Here is a 13,732-nt window from a genome sequence, read left to right as displayed (position 1 = left end):
CTACAAGATGGAGAAGTTTTGTTTATTTATTAATAATATAAAGTTTAGGTTTATATACGACTAGCCCCTTGGATCAGTTCAGAGCTACTTAAAATAGCCAAGGAACATCCTCTTACTGGAGAAGCAGACAAGTGCTTAAAAAAAGGGGTGCAATAAAAGTATTACATCTCACAACTGATAGGAAATAGGAAAAGTCTCCCAAGTTGTCAAGGTAGAACTGATGGAAAACCAGCTCTCAAGAAAGTAACTTCACATTCCTTTGAACCCACTGGTATCAGGATCTGTGTCTTTCCAATATTAAAACCTTGAATGCATAGGGATTCAGTAGAGGGAGTCCATATCCACTAGTGCCTGGAAGCGACCATAGTGAAAAATGATGCCCTGAGGTATTACAGAGCATCTGGAATTCACAGAACAAGGAGAAAGTAAGGAAGTACTAAGGGATTAAGCTTGGACTAACACCTCTCCTCTTCAAGACATAAACAGTTCTCAACAACTTTAGCGTTAACATGTTATGTGTTTCTATATATTATAATATTCTCTCCTATTTCCTCTCCCATGTAAATCCTCAGTTTTTGTGAAGAAAGATTTTGTGAAGAAAGACTAATTGCGACAAAGTTTTCATAGTGATTCCAGTAGGCTCTTTTGCAGTGTTTCCTAATTGAAAAAGCAACCGTTCTTCAGGGAAAGGAAGAAAGCACTCCCCCACTCATGGGATGAACTGTGCAATGGGATGAAGTATCTCAAAGATGGAAAACACGAGTGCAGTCAGGATGATGAAAATGATGACTGTGCCATGCGATGGGGTTTAAAAATAGAGATAACTCCCCAGAGATCCATGCAGTCTGGGAGAAGGGTGAACCAGAACTCCCCCACAAACCAAGAAAGCAGCTATGCACCCTGCTGGAATGGTCAACAACAAAACACAGCCAAAGAAACAGGCTGCTCTATAAAAAAGAAGCACTGTAGAGTCACAGCTCCTTTGAAGAGAATGCAAGAAATTTCAGTTCGATTGACTGACAAAAAGAGTGCCAACCAGAACATGTCAAAATGCAAAATGTTTTCCATCCCCAACCCCACCATTCATCCTCCACAGCTCCAAATGTGGATCTCAAATCATTCTGATTACAACACAAAAAATAATTCACGTAGCAGAGCTTCTGGCAATGCTATTCCCTGCTTGAGCTTCTTGCTTAGGCCATTCTGAAGTACAAGTCCAGGACTGTCCCATAAAGCTGCCATCTTGTATCACTGATGCAGGGGACACACTGTTTCCTGTAATACTATACCATGTTTTGTTGTTCCCAGTATATTGCACATTCTAGGACTTGAAAATACTTCACACCTCTGAAGACGATGCTTCTGTTTGCAAGAAATGCACAAGACAGGAACAACTGAACCTCAGTTGCTTCTCTACAAACCTGCCTTTGCCATGATCCAGCGCTGCAAGCTCTCACATTAGCTGAACCGTCTACCCCAGACTGCTGGTCTTACACACTCACTGTGAGAGATCCCCTATTGGGGTACCACCATCAAACAGAATTTCCCTGCGAGTTGGCTCAGGTATTGAGAGTTCCTGGGCAAGGTCATTAAAACGAGATATGTAATCTATGCTGTTCTCATTCATCATGCAAGCCAGCTGGGAATCTACCACCTACAAGAGACATGAGAGAAAACAAGAGTTACATGTCAGCAGAAATTTCACAGCACCACAGAACTATTTTAGGTTGGAAGGGACATCTTGAGATCATTTTGTCCAACCATCCTGCCCATGTACGGTCCGCCAGAACAGGTTGCCCTGGACCTTGTCCATTCAGGTGCTGAATTATCTCCATGAATGGAGATTCTAAAACCTCTGGCAACCTGTTTCCATGTTTGACATGTTCACATTAATAAAGTTTTCCTGTTTCCAAATGGAATTCCATGTCTCAATCTGTGCCTGCTGCCTGTTGAGTGTGGCTTCCTCACCTTCATTCCCAGCCTCTCCTCATATGAAAGATATACTTTATTTCACTTTATCAAAGAGAATAGCTCTTGTCGATGAACAACTGAAAGCCTATAAAAAAATCCACCCAAACCAACCTGTAGGCCTTACCTGCCTATCCTTAATCCAGCATTAAGGTGCACTTTATAGATATTGCCTCTATTACTTTATAGATATAACCTCTAACCTCTAAGCATTTGTAAATAAAACCTGATTCTCTGCAAGACACTTACTAAAAGGCCTTTAAAAATGCTCTCATCATTAAAGCCATTTTTAGATGACACTTGTTTCCTCTGAAGACTCTTATGCAATTCTACATCTGCCACAACAGCTGCTTTGGTATGCCTAAAATGGTGGCTTACCCCATTTTCTTCTGAAGGCAGATTGTGAGACCAATGGCTGTGATGTCACTTCAAATCCATACCAAATAAATTATCATATATTAATTTAATTAGCACACTCATTGACAGAGTCTCACCACCAAGTAAGCATGATCTTTGTATTTAAGCCAGGAGGTGGAGCTGTGTGCAGAGTCTGAAGCTGTCAAGGGCACATTAAAACCGCATGGTCTTGCTGCAACTTCTGCTTACAAGGTCTGTACAGAACCTCCTTATCCGAACACAAAAAGCCATGGACAAATGACGTTTTCCTTCCATCAGGGGAAGCCCCCCCGAAGCTACAATGTACATAACACTACACTGAGTCAACAACTGTAAACTGTGGGGTAATTAAGATTAAAAAGGACCTGAAGAGGTCTCCAGTTCAAGCTCCTGCTCAAAGCAAGGTCACCCAAGGTCCTGTCACCAAGGAGGACAGACAAGCTTACTCAGGGCTTTACTGATGTTAGCCTTGATGAGCTCTGAGGACAGACACTGCTCAGCATCTCTTGGCAACCTGTTCCCCTCCCTGCAGGTCCTCAGGGTGAAAAAGCTTTTCTTTATATGTACTCAGAATCTTTCTCAATTCAGCTTTTGCTTGTTCCTCCCACCTCGCATCACTACTCTGAAGAGCCTGTATATTTCTTGCACTGGCAGGCAGACAGGTCCCTTCTGCCCTGAAGCCTTCTCCAGGCTGAACAAGCCCAGTATCAGCTGCCTTTCCGGTCAGACAGGTGCTTCAGCCCCCTACTTGTCTTGGTGGCCCTCTAATGACTTCAGCTTACCAATGTCTTCCCTGTATCAGGTACTCAAAACTGGTCACAATATTCTAGACATGGTGTCTCAGCTGTTGAGTAAAGCAGGATTATCATTACTTCAATCTACTGGCTATGCTCCTGTCAGAACAGCCGACAACACTGTTGGTCTTCCTAGCTGCCACAGAACGTCCTGGCTCATATTCAGCTTGCTGTCTATCAAGATGTTAATGTACTTATCAGCAGAGCTGTTTCTTAAACAGTCAGTCTCCAGCCCATACTGCTATTGGGGTTATTCCTTTTGCATGTGTCTCTGCTGAATCCATTATGTTCCTGCAGCTTATTGCTCCAGTCTGTCCCTCTGAAAGGAAGTTCTGTACTCAAGCGTATCAAACCCTCAGCAACTGTGGATCTTCACTCTACCCCTTCAAAAGGTTTGAAAACAGGAGGATAATTCCACCATCAGAGAAAATAACCCAGCAGCATAGGATCTTCTGCCATACTCTCAGGTAACCTGGTATTGGCCATTTCCTGCTTCTTCCTTCTGGACCTACTGCACCAAGTAATTTTACATCTTTGCATTAGACTGTCACCCTCTTTTACTAAGCTAAAGTGCAGATGTCAAAGCATCTTTGCCTTGTCAGGAAGGAATGATGAATGATACACAATAACAATGCACTAAAAAAGGAAGCAGACAGCTGCCTGTAATTAAATGACATACCTCTGCTACATCTGCTAGAGACCGTGACACAAAAGAGTCCCGTGAGTTTCCATCCAGAAGGCTGGGTCCCAGTAAGGAGGTGCCACTGGCAGTCCCAACGGGGGTTGGCAACATTTTCCGTCCCTTCTCAGGGGAGATGAAACTTGCTATAAGGAACAGGCATGTCAGTAAGTCACTGCACCCAATGTTTGCAATTTGCAGGATAAAGAGGAAGACAAGGAAGTAGAAAATGGGAGGACAGAGATCTGCTTCTTTTATCTCTTAAAAAACATGTTGCCAGCATGAACACCATCAGTGTGCTGCTAAGAGTACAGAGACACATTAAATATTAATTAAAAAAACACACAAACCAAACTCCAAAAAAACCCAGTGATCATGTCTTTGAGATTATGCTCACCAAGCACAGAACAAAGCCTATTTTTCCAACAGCAAAGCCAATGGCATCTTTTCATTCTGCCAGAACAACCAAAATGTCTCAACCTAACTGATGAGTCAGGCTCTAAAAAGACTACAAATAATTGTCAAGGAGTTATTTGTCTCAAGGTATGGGCCCCAATCTAGCAACAGGATCTTTCAGGAACAGACTTGTAAAGAGGAAGAAAACATATTCAAGCCAACACTGCTGAAATGAAAGCAAAAAGGGAAGAGTTCTACTAACACCCTACAGGGTTTACAGTTTTCCAAAGGATGCACTTCTAAGGAGCAATGAGGGGTTTTTGTTTTTTTTTTTTTTTTTTTTTTTTAAGGGAAGAGCTGTTTTGTTACAGTTCTCTGCACACTGACACTTACAAAACAAGCTGCTGAGAGAAGAGTCTGTGGAGTCATTGGGGTACCACTGGGGATCATGGCTGGGGGACGCAATCCAGTTCTGCTGAGGACTACTTGATGGGGATGGAAGACTTTTGGAGCTGTCACTGCCATTCAGCTTTGCAGGAGAGAGAGAAACACCTTCACCTGTAAGCCAGTATCAGGAATCACTGATTCAGTCAGTGTGGTAAAATTACAGGACACTGCATCAATTTCTGTTCAGAAAGGAAAAAAACAACAACCAACCCAAAAACTCCACAAGAAAACCACCTATATATGCTACAAACCAAAAGCTAGGCATGTAATTTTATTTCTAACAGTTATTAAACCCAAATAGGAAGACTTTAGCTGAGCTCAGACTTACTGTATTGACCAGAGCTGATAGCTATTTCAATGATAGAGTCACTGATTTGAGTGGCAGGTTCTCCTTGAGAAAGCACATCTTCAGGTGGTCCAGGCAGAGAAATATCCAAAAGAGCAGAAACATTGGGAGGAGAGAGCCGGGTACTGGAAGCCTCTGATGAGGGAAGTGGAGGGGTGGAAAGACCATTCTGGAGGGAAGTCTTGGACAGTTCTGACAGAGAAAGGACTGATGTGCCCTGTTACAAGCAACAGAGTTAACTGTTCATAAATCTATGAAGGACTTGGAAATCCACCTGAAAAGCAACAGCTTAGCTCCTAAACATCAAATTATAATCAGACTCTTAGGAGGGAGGAAGGAGAGGACTAATAATCCAGCAGACAATCCTGAAATTTTAGGAATATTTGTATAATAAATTTGAATTATTTTAATGAAAAATATCTGTAAGCATAAACAAATATGCTTCATCACATATTCTGCCAAATAATTGGAAAAAACAAGGGTCTGTATTGTTCCAAAGAATGTTTAATACAGCCTACATAATAGAAACAAGCGTAATAAATATGAACATGGTTTTGATGAACCTACAAGATAGTTCTGAAGAATTAAGTATTAGTTTGCCTTTGTATAGGCAAAAAACCTGTAACTGCTTGAAGAGTATATAAATACTTTGAACAGCCAGCTCACTCTTCTTTACAGTCTTCCCAAAGCTCAACTCAACTAATATTTTTTAACAAGTCTCGTTATTAGTACCTCACCACAGAACTGCTTGATTCTCTTCTGATGTAGGATATACAAAGCTGTCCTGAGAACAAGAACCAGAACCTAAGGCCCCATTACCAACAAATAAATGTTAGTTCATGTCCTAGCACCTGTACTGTATCAAAATGTAATTAAAATCTTCTGCTTTATACTCTCAAATTATTTGGGCCTTTTCCACATGCACTTGTCACAAGAAGGGTGGAGAGTGCTTCCACTGAAAAAAAAACCAGAAGCCCATATTCTGAGGCTTCAGTATCTAATACAAGGTCCTAGATCCCAACAGAGAAGGAACTGGCAATAGGATGACAACACCTGCAACTTAGGTGCTGCGACAGTTACTTTTAAAGTTTTCGTGCCTTATGGATACAGCATGAAAAAAAGTGAAATTCTGACGAGGATCACACAATCACAATTTTAGTTTTAATGTTCCTCCTTCAGCAACATACAAGCAGCAGGATTTCCACCTGCAGAAAACTTTCTTTGTGATGTACAATATAGCAGGGCAATTACGCCACTGCGAAAGGACATACATAAAACTTGCTTGACCTTCAAAAGGCCAAGGACTGTTAGCTTTGTTTTGCTTTTTTTAGAGAACAGTAGCCACATGAATTCAAGCAGCTTTCCAACATTTCTTTCTTTAAATTTCTTCAGATGCTGAAGACTTCAATTCCCACAAAACAGTACCAGTGGTATATACCGTTATCTCCAAATCAGGAGTTTCAGCTATCCATATCAGTGGTGTCTTCAGAACATTACGCGTTTCATACAACAGTTCTTTGAACACATACTGTACCTGGAAGCCATCCGGAACTGCCTCCTGCTCCTGCCGTGCAGGCAGGCTGATGAACGGAACCCGACACCCAGGGCCTGAGCCCTGGAAGCACAACAGAAAACATGAGTGACAAACATTTACAGAAAATGCTGTAAATATAGCTGGAGACGTGAGAGACACATGCCTATCACTGTTTCTGCATGCTCTTTTAACATACTGTGCCTTTCAAAACTACCCAGCAACTCCCTGAGAAAATGACAATGGATCAGCATGTATCTGGGTCTCAGTGAAAGGAATGGGCAAGGAGATATCAGAGTTTCCATTCCTAGTACACATCTGGAAGTCCAGGTTTTCTGCAAAATTCCCTCCTGAATTACTGTCTACTGAAATGCTATTCTTTCTTTTCAAGCCCACATTTCTGGATGGACAATTTCAAGAGTCTCACAGCTGAAAGCCACTGGGTCAGACAGAAATCTGTTCAATGTTGTTCAGTGTTCAGTTTGATCCCTCAACCCCAAAATACACACTATACAACATGGGTTGGCTTTGCTACAATCCAAGTGTCTAACAGCAAGCTCCAGGAGAAAGCTCACTGAATGGTCATTAATAATACAGTGATTTTTTTTTTGTTTGTTTTATACAATGGAAGACACCGAAGTACTGTAAAAAGCACACTTGAGACTGACCTCCACGGTGGTGATGGAGCCTCTGTTCTGCTGTGCTGCTGACTCCTGCCCTGTTACCACTGTGGTCACTCCGTCTGATGACAGTGGAGACACAGCTGACAAACCATCTGCATCCAGGACAGGCACAGGGCTCCCAGGAATAATACCAGCACTTTTAGCTGCCAAGTCAATAGCACCTTTTGTGAAATAAAAAAGCAAAAATCCCATTACAAGGCTTTTCTTCAGGCAATGACTTTGTTGTAACTCAGAGTCAAAAAACTTAACATATGCAAAAATCTAAAATGGTAATTATCTGACCAGCAGTACCAGTTGTAACTCTTCAAAGTGTAGTATTTCTTTCAGCTAAAGTTAATTCTTCTGCCCCATTCCATCACCACCATTACCAGGTGCATCAGACCAGTTCAGAGAAACATCCCAGTTGTCAACCCCTGCCCTTTCCTGCAATTTTTTTTTTCTTTGTCTGCAAAGTATTTGGTTATGCAATTTCTAGAAATTTCCTATGGTTTACTATAGGGGCTCTAAAACCAACACAGCCTTATTTTGGTAACTTGCCTCTAGCAACTGTTTAGATTCAGTGTAAAAAACTTACCTTGTTGCAGGATCAATCTCATTCAGATCTTTTAAAAAGCCACTTAAAGGCCCTGAATGTTTTTCCATCACAGGGAATCCTCTAAGTAAAACACAGAGGCTGTCACTGCTTTCACCTCACTAATTATCCTAATTAGGGGACCCATTCTTTTGCTGACAGACAACATTTGTTTGGGGTAGACAAAGAGGGTTTTTTTCTTCTAGAATTCATAATCCCATATTAGCAGATGAACAGTTTGTAAGTTTATTTCAGATATGTCACAACCCCTTTTCTTACCACAAAACATCACAAAAGAGCTCAGCTCTGGTCACAAACTCTGAGCACCTGCTTTGCCTGCACGTCAGACATAGAGGAGGAACAGAGTTCAGACTGCCTCACCATCAACTGCTCCTTTCCTGAAGTCACACAAAGCCACAAGAGGCAAGATCTCATTAACACTGCCCTCTTCTTGTAACTCCAAAAGGCACTGATTTTACCTAGGCTACAGAAAACACCATACAGCTCTCAACAGACCACTGACTCTTGTCTGGTCCAGAAATGACTTACTGGATAGATGGCTGGTGGCCTGTGTTGGAAGAACTTTGGGCACGATTGGACGGGAAACAGCAGCTTTCGTCAGTGAGGACTGGATTGGCCGAAATGAACCTCTCCCTAGGGTGAAGAATTAAATATCTCTCAGGCAAATGAAATCCAACATCTTTAAAGCAGAGTACAACACAGTTCAATGAAAGCAAATAAATTCCAAGCAGTAGCAAGTTCCGGGAAGGCAAGTAGTGGAGGTAAGTAAACAGACTTGAAATAGTAATGCAAGCTAATCAGCTACACTCCTTATGTACAATGAAGACAACCTTTAAAGTCTCATGTTGACTTTGAGATTTAAGCTGAGATCACCCATACTACCATTGTACTCAAGAGTGTATAAGCAGGAAAGGACAAATGGGCAGTATATTAGTTATAGAGTCTGAAATTTAAATGGCATCCCCAGGTATTAGAAAAAGGCCATTATAAAATCTAGACAAATTATCACACCCTATAGAAAAAAAACCCCAACTTATCTAATGAATTTATTCCTGAATTTTGTCTCTTTGTAAAGAACTCTTTACTATTCCCTACTTTCAATACTGGCAAGAGGAAGAAAAAAATGTCCATCATAATCATGACTTGCTTTACAATCATCCAAGAGAACAATCCCATCATCCTGCAGGAAGTGACTCAAACAACCGGTAAATGACTGTGGTTTTGAAAGGATACTGTTCTCTTTTCAGAAGTTATTCCTTTATGCAGTTTTAAGGAACACTTACAGGCTAGCTCTTGAGAGCATAAAATTTGAGAGAAGATATGCAGAGACTCACCTGTAATGGATGAGTTGGATAAGATCGAAAAGGAACAGACATGCTGGGATGGATTTCCAGATGGCCTGGGCAGCAGCGTTCTCTGCATGAAACAATACAACAGAATGCATTTAAACACAGACCAGAGGGTAAAGCTCATCTTCTAAAGCACAGAAGCTCATGATACCTTCCAGAATAAGCAGAGTATTTACACAGTATGACTACTGTGTAACAAACACAACAATAAAGTTTGTGTAATCTTGAGAAAGAAGTTACAGATAGGAATCATGCATTTTCCCTGTAAACTACTTTAAGAGAAATATTCCACATGGACAATCCTCAGAGAAATGCTCAACAGAACCATGTTCCTTTCTGTTTATACTTGCAATACTTTTCAAATCCCTTGCAGAACTACAGCAGTGATCTTAAGGATGGGATCCAGCCTATGTACAAATTGATCTTCCATTGCAATTACACAAGTGTGAATTAACAAGACAGCTGTGTGTACTTGGGACTCCTAAAGCAAATGGAATTGCATAGCCCAGGATGTCTCAGAACCAAAATCCAGTACGTATGTCATTTCTAGGCCTGCTACTCTCACACAGAGCAGAAGAGACAAAAGGGCATACTGGCACTTGGTAACTTTGTTTTCCTCAAACAAGTTTCCATTATTTTGGTTTTAGATTTCTTGTATGCTCTCCACCTGCCTGTGGTTTCTCTACAGCATGTACCTTTTCACTGGGTTATCAGAGCAGTATTAAAGGAGGTGAACACCTGCCTAACTAAGTTCCATGACATCAGGCTATTTCTTCCACACATCTCCTTGCAAGTCCCATTTTTGCTGCAGAAATCATTGTTCTTTCTAATAGCGTTGTGCTTTATTTCACTACAGAGGTTTATATCCACCCCAGTTGAACAGCCACCAGTGAGCAGGAAAAGCTATCTCAAGGAAGATCTTGTGATAGCCCCAACTGGCAGCTTGAGATGAACACACTGCTTGTGCACCAGGACCAGGCCCAAACAGCAGAACGTGCCTTCACAGGAGGGGATTTTTTTATTTTTAACAAACTACTTCATGCACTGGATTACTACTGTTGTTGACATTCCTCACATAGGGAATATAACACACCTGGTTAACAATACAGGCATATACTGTTAACTGAACTGCTTCATATGTTCAGCTTCACTTTTCCAGTGCCTGTATGAGAGAAGGTCAGGTTTTCTATTTCAGTTAGATACAAACCATTATAGCCTTAATGATACCTTCTTCAGAAAGCAAACCAGGTATTTCACACTTTGCAAACTGCTCTGACCTGTACTACTAATGGCTTTCGCAAGTGTCTGTTCCGTAACTTCCTTGGCTTTGGCAAGAAGAAGTCCGACTGCATCTGGACAAGAACAGGAGATGCATTAGAAAATATTTTAAGCACACAGACCCCAAACTCTGTTTTTCAATAATGTCAAAATTATTTATTAAAATACTCTGCTTTGTTTTAGACAGAATATTCCTTCTGCTAGGGAAGGAAAGTTTTCCACAAGGAATGTATGTTTTATTTCTTATGGAGATAAAGTTTTCTCCCCAAAAAGTCATTTCACCATTTAACTACTGCAGCTTGCTATGAAACTGTTACCGAGATTGTATATATAAAACTGAAATATAAGAATTGGAATTAAATGCAGCTGTGAGGCTGTATTAAAACCAGATGCACGGGAAGAAGGATTTCAGTTTTGCTAAAGCTGTCACATCTATTTGCTGGAGCAACTTAATTCAAGAGTGAACCAGCCGTGTGATGGCACTCAGACCGGGGTCTCAACAGGTGATGTCACTGCAAGAAGTTAGATAGTCAAATCCTGGCTAATCTCAGCTAATACAATGTTATGCTAGAGCATAACTAGCAGCACTGCTTCATAAGAAACCCATACCTTCTGATGAACCAACACAATCCTGTTATACCTACTGGAAGCAGACTCAGGCACAACATACTACTTTGTTCATGCGGTCATCTCACTCACACTGATTGTGTCCAAGTGCTGCCGGAAGGTCAGTTCTGCTTCTTTGCTGGGCAGGAACAGTTTCCCATGGCGGCTGTTGGGTGGCAGAGTTGTAGGAACTGCAAAGAGTCCACCATCTGTATCAGTGCTTCCAGAACTTGAAGGACCAGCCACCAAGAGAGGTCTAGGGAGGTTTCTCAAACCTACAAGTGTTGAACAGCAATTTAAATGAAGCAAAACCGAAAACAAAGTAACTATTTAGTTACTGAAGGCTCAGAGCAGAGACTTATGGATTCTGGATCTGTCAATATCTGCATGGTCCCAAATCATGGAACTCTCAATGCTTCATTTTTCCCACCTACAAATTCACAGTATTTAACTGCTTCACAAGACTACTGCAAACATTCACTTGCTTTGAGATCTTCAGAAGAAAGGGTCTAAATGTGATTTTACGCTACTCAAGAAACAAGAATTCAAGCCCCACACAGACTCTGTTAACCAGTTTATCTATTAGCTTGCAGAAATACTTCAAGGCCCATTCCACTGAACACGTTATATAGCCACTATCCTTTTTCTAAGGGAAGACAACATGGACAAGCTCATTCGACAATTTGCTTATGCTTCATTTACAGTCCCCACCTCTCACTTCTTCCCCATGGTAATCCAAAGTGCAACCACAATAAAACTATTCTGGTGGCAGAGAAATGAGACAGCAGGGATCAGTTTACCGAAGTATCTTAGAAAAGATGGATTGTCTTAGGAATACGTAAGGCACACTGAAATAACAGCACCTGCTCCAAGTAAAACTTCTCCATTTACATTTCTCTTTACTGTGGGCTCCTCAGTGCTGTGCCCACTCTGCAGGGATCCAGCTAGAGTGAAAATCCAGGTTGGAAAAAACCTCTGAGCAACCTGTGCTAGTGGAAGGTGCCCCTGGCTGTGGCAAGGGGTTGGAACTGGGTGAGCATTAAGGTCCCATCCAACCTAAATCATTCTATGATTTGACCTTCTCAGTAGAAAATAAAGCTTAGAAGATAGCCTGCACCCATTCTAGAAGTACCAAAAGCACTGGCAAACACCGACAGCTCCACAAAAGGCACACTGCTACCTAGAGACATATAAAAGAAGATAAAAAGGCCTTGTTGAACTTCATGAGGTTCACACAGCCTCACTCCTCATCCTGTCCAGGTCCCTCTGGATCCCATCTCCAGCATACTGACTGAATTACACAGGTTGGTGTCATCAGCAAACTTGCTGAGGGTGCTCAATCCTACTGTCCATGTCACTGAGAAAGATGCTGAAGAGGGTAAGTCCCAACACCAACCCCTCATCATTGATGTCCACACAGATACTGAGCTGTTGACCCCAACTCTCTGTGTACAGCCATCCAGCCAACTCCTCATCCACTGAAGATCCACCCCCATCCATCATATTCATGCCTCTCTAGTTTACAGACAAGGATGCTGTGCAGGACAGTGCACCTTGCACACATCCAAGTAGATGACATCAGTCACTCTTCCCTTTACCACCAATGCTGTGGCCCATCAAAAAGGAACCAAATTTGGCAGGCACTATCTGCACTGGTTGAAGCCATGCTGGCTGTCACCAATCACTTTTTTTTTTCCCATGTGCCTCAGCATAGTTTCCAGGAGGATTCACTCCATGATCTTGCTAGCACTGAGGTGAGGTCTGTAGTTCCTTGGGTCCTCCCTTTTTAAATATGGGGGTTATTTTTCCCCTTTTCCAGTCAGAGGAACTTTAGACTACCACAACTTCTCCAATGTGATGGATAATGGCTTGGCAACTTCACCTGCCAGTTCCAACATGACCCACAGCTCCATCTCATTGGGTCCCAAAGACCTGTACACCTTCAGGTTACCTCAAACCTAATCTTCTCCTACAGCAGGTGGTTCTTCATTCTCTAGTCCCTGACTTTGCCTTCTATGACTTGGTGGTGTGGCTGGAGCTCTTGCCAGTGAAGACGGAGGCAAAAAAGTCATTGAGTACCTCGGCCTTCTCCATGTCCCAGGTGACCAGGTCTCCCTTTTCTTTCCAGAGGGCCCACATTTTCCCTTGTCTTCCTTTTACCCCTGATGTACATATAGAAGTATATAGCACTTAGATGGACCTGGGACCAAATTCTACGAGGGAACGCACCTAGAAGGATCATGACCAAAAATAAGCGGGCAGCTTCCTTTCTGATAGCCACATTACCGCAGTAACTTAATAGTGCTGTATTTGAGGATGCAAAGAAGCACCATAATTACTGAATACAAAAGGTTGAAATCCAGACCACAAACAATCCTAGTTTAGATGCAGAACACCTTTATCAGGGGTGGTAAATGAGATTCAGTTTGTCTACCAGAACAGCATGCCTGGGTATCCGTTGGACATGTCGGAATGCCATACCTGGGGCCTCCCCCCAAGCAGAGCTGCTGAGGAGCTGAACCAGGTAGAATATTGTACTGCACACACTTCTGCTCCTCTGTTCCAGCCAAACAGCTTGGCTGAAGCCAACTTGTCTCTTCAGTACCGTACAAAAGTAGGGATACATAGGTTGTATTTTTCATTTCCTGACTCCGTGTTTCATTACAG

General features: G+C 42.0%; 1 protein-coding gene across 1 annotated transcript in view; it reads right to left on the bottom strand.

Annotated features, from left to right (window-relative positions):
* Positions 1-591: 591 nt before the first annotated feature.
* The window catches only part of CRAMP1 (cramped chromatin regulator homolog 1), a 43,347-nt gene continuing 30,206 nt past the window's right edge, over positions 592-13,732 (bottom strand). The window contains exons 11-20 of the mRNA XM_005150655.2: positions 11,159-11,340; positions 10,459-10,533; positions 9,167-9,248; positions 8,361-8,465; positions 7,226-7,401; positions 6,561-6,641; positions 5,009-5,243; positions 4,627-4,791; positions 3,838-3,983; positions 592-1,654 (exon numbers count right to left, since the gene is read on the bottom strand). Of these exons, the coding sequence (XP_005150712.1) occupies positions 1,499-1,654; positions 3,838-3,983; positions 4,627-4,791; positions 5,009-5,243; positions 6,561-6,641; positions 7,226-7,401; positions 8,361-8,465; positions 9,167-9,248; positions 10,459-10,533; positions 11,159-11,340 (1,403 nt within the window). The 3' untranslated portion in view covers positions 592-1,498. The remainder of the gene's footprint in view (positions 1,655-3,837; positions 3,984-4,626; positions 4,792-5,008; positions 5,244-6,560; positions 6,642-7,225; positions 7,402-8,360; positions 8,466-9,166; positions 9,249-10,458; positions 10,534-11,158; positions 11,341-13,732) is intronic.

The sequence above is a fragment of the Melopsittacus undulatus genome, chromosome 8 (assembly GCF_012275295.1).
Source record: "Melopsittacus undulatus isolate bMelUnd1 chromosome 8, bMelUnd1.mat.Z, whole genome shotgun sequence".
Lineage (NCBI taxonomy): Eukaryota > Metazoa > Chordata > Aves > Psittaciformes > Psittaculidae > Melopsittacus > Melopsittacus undulatus.
Note: the sequence above shows the minus strand (reverse complement) of the source record. Positions and strands in the feature narration are given on the sequence as shown.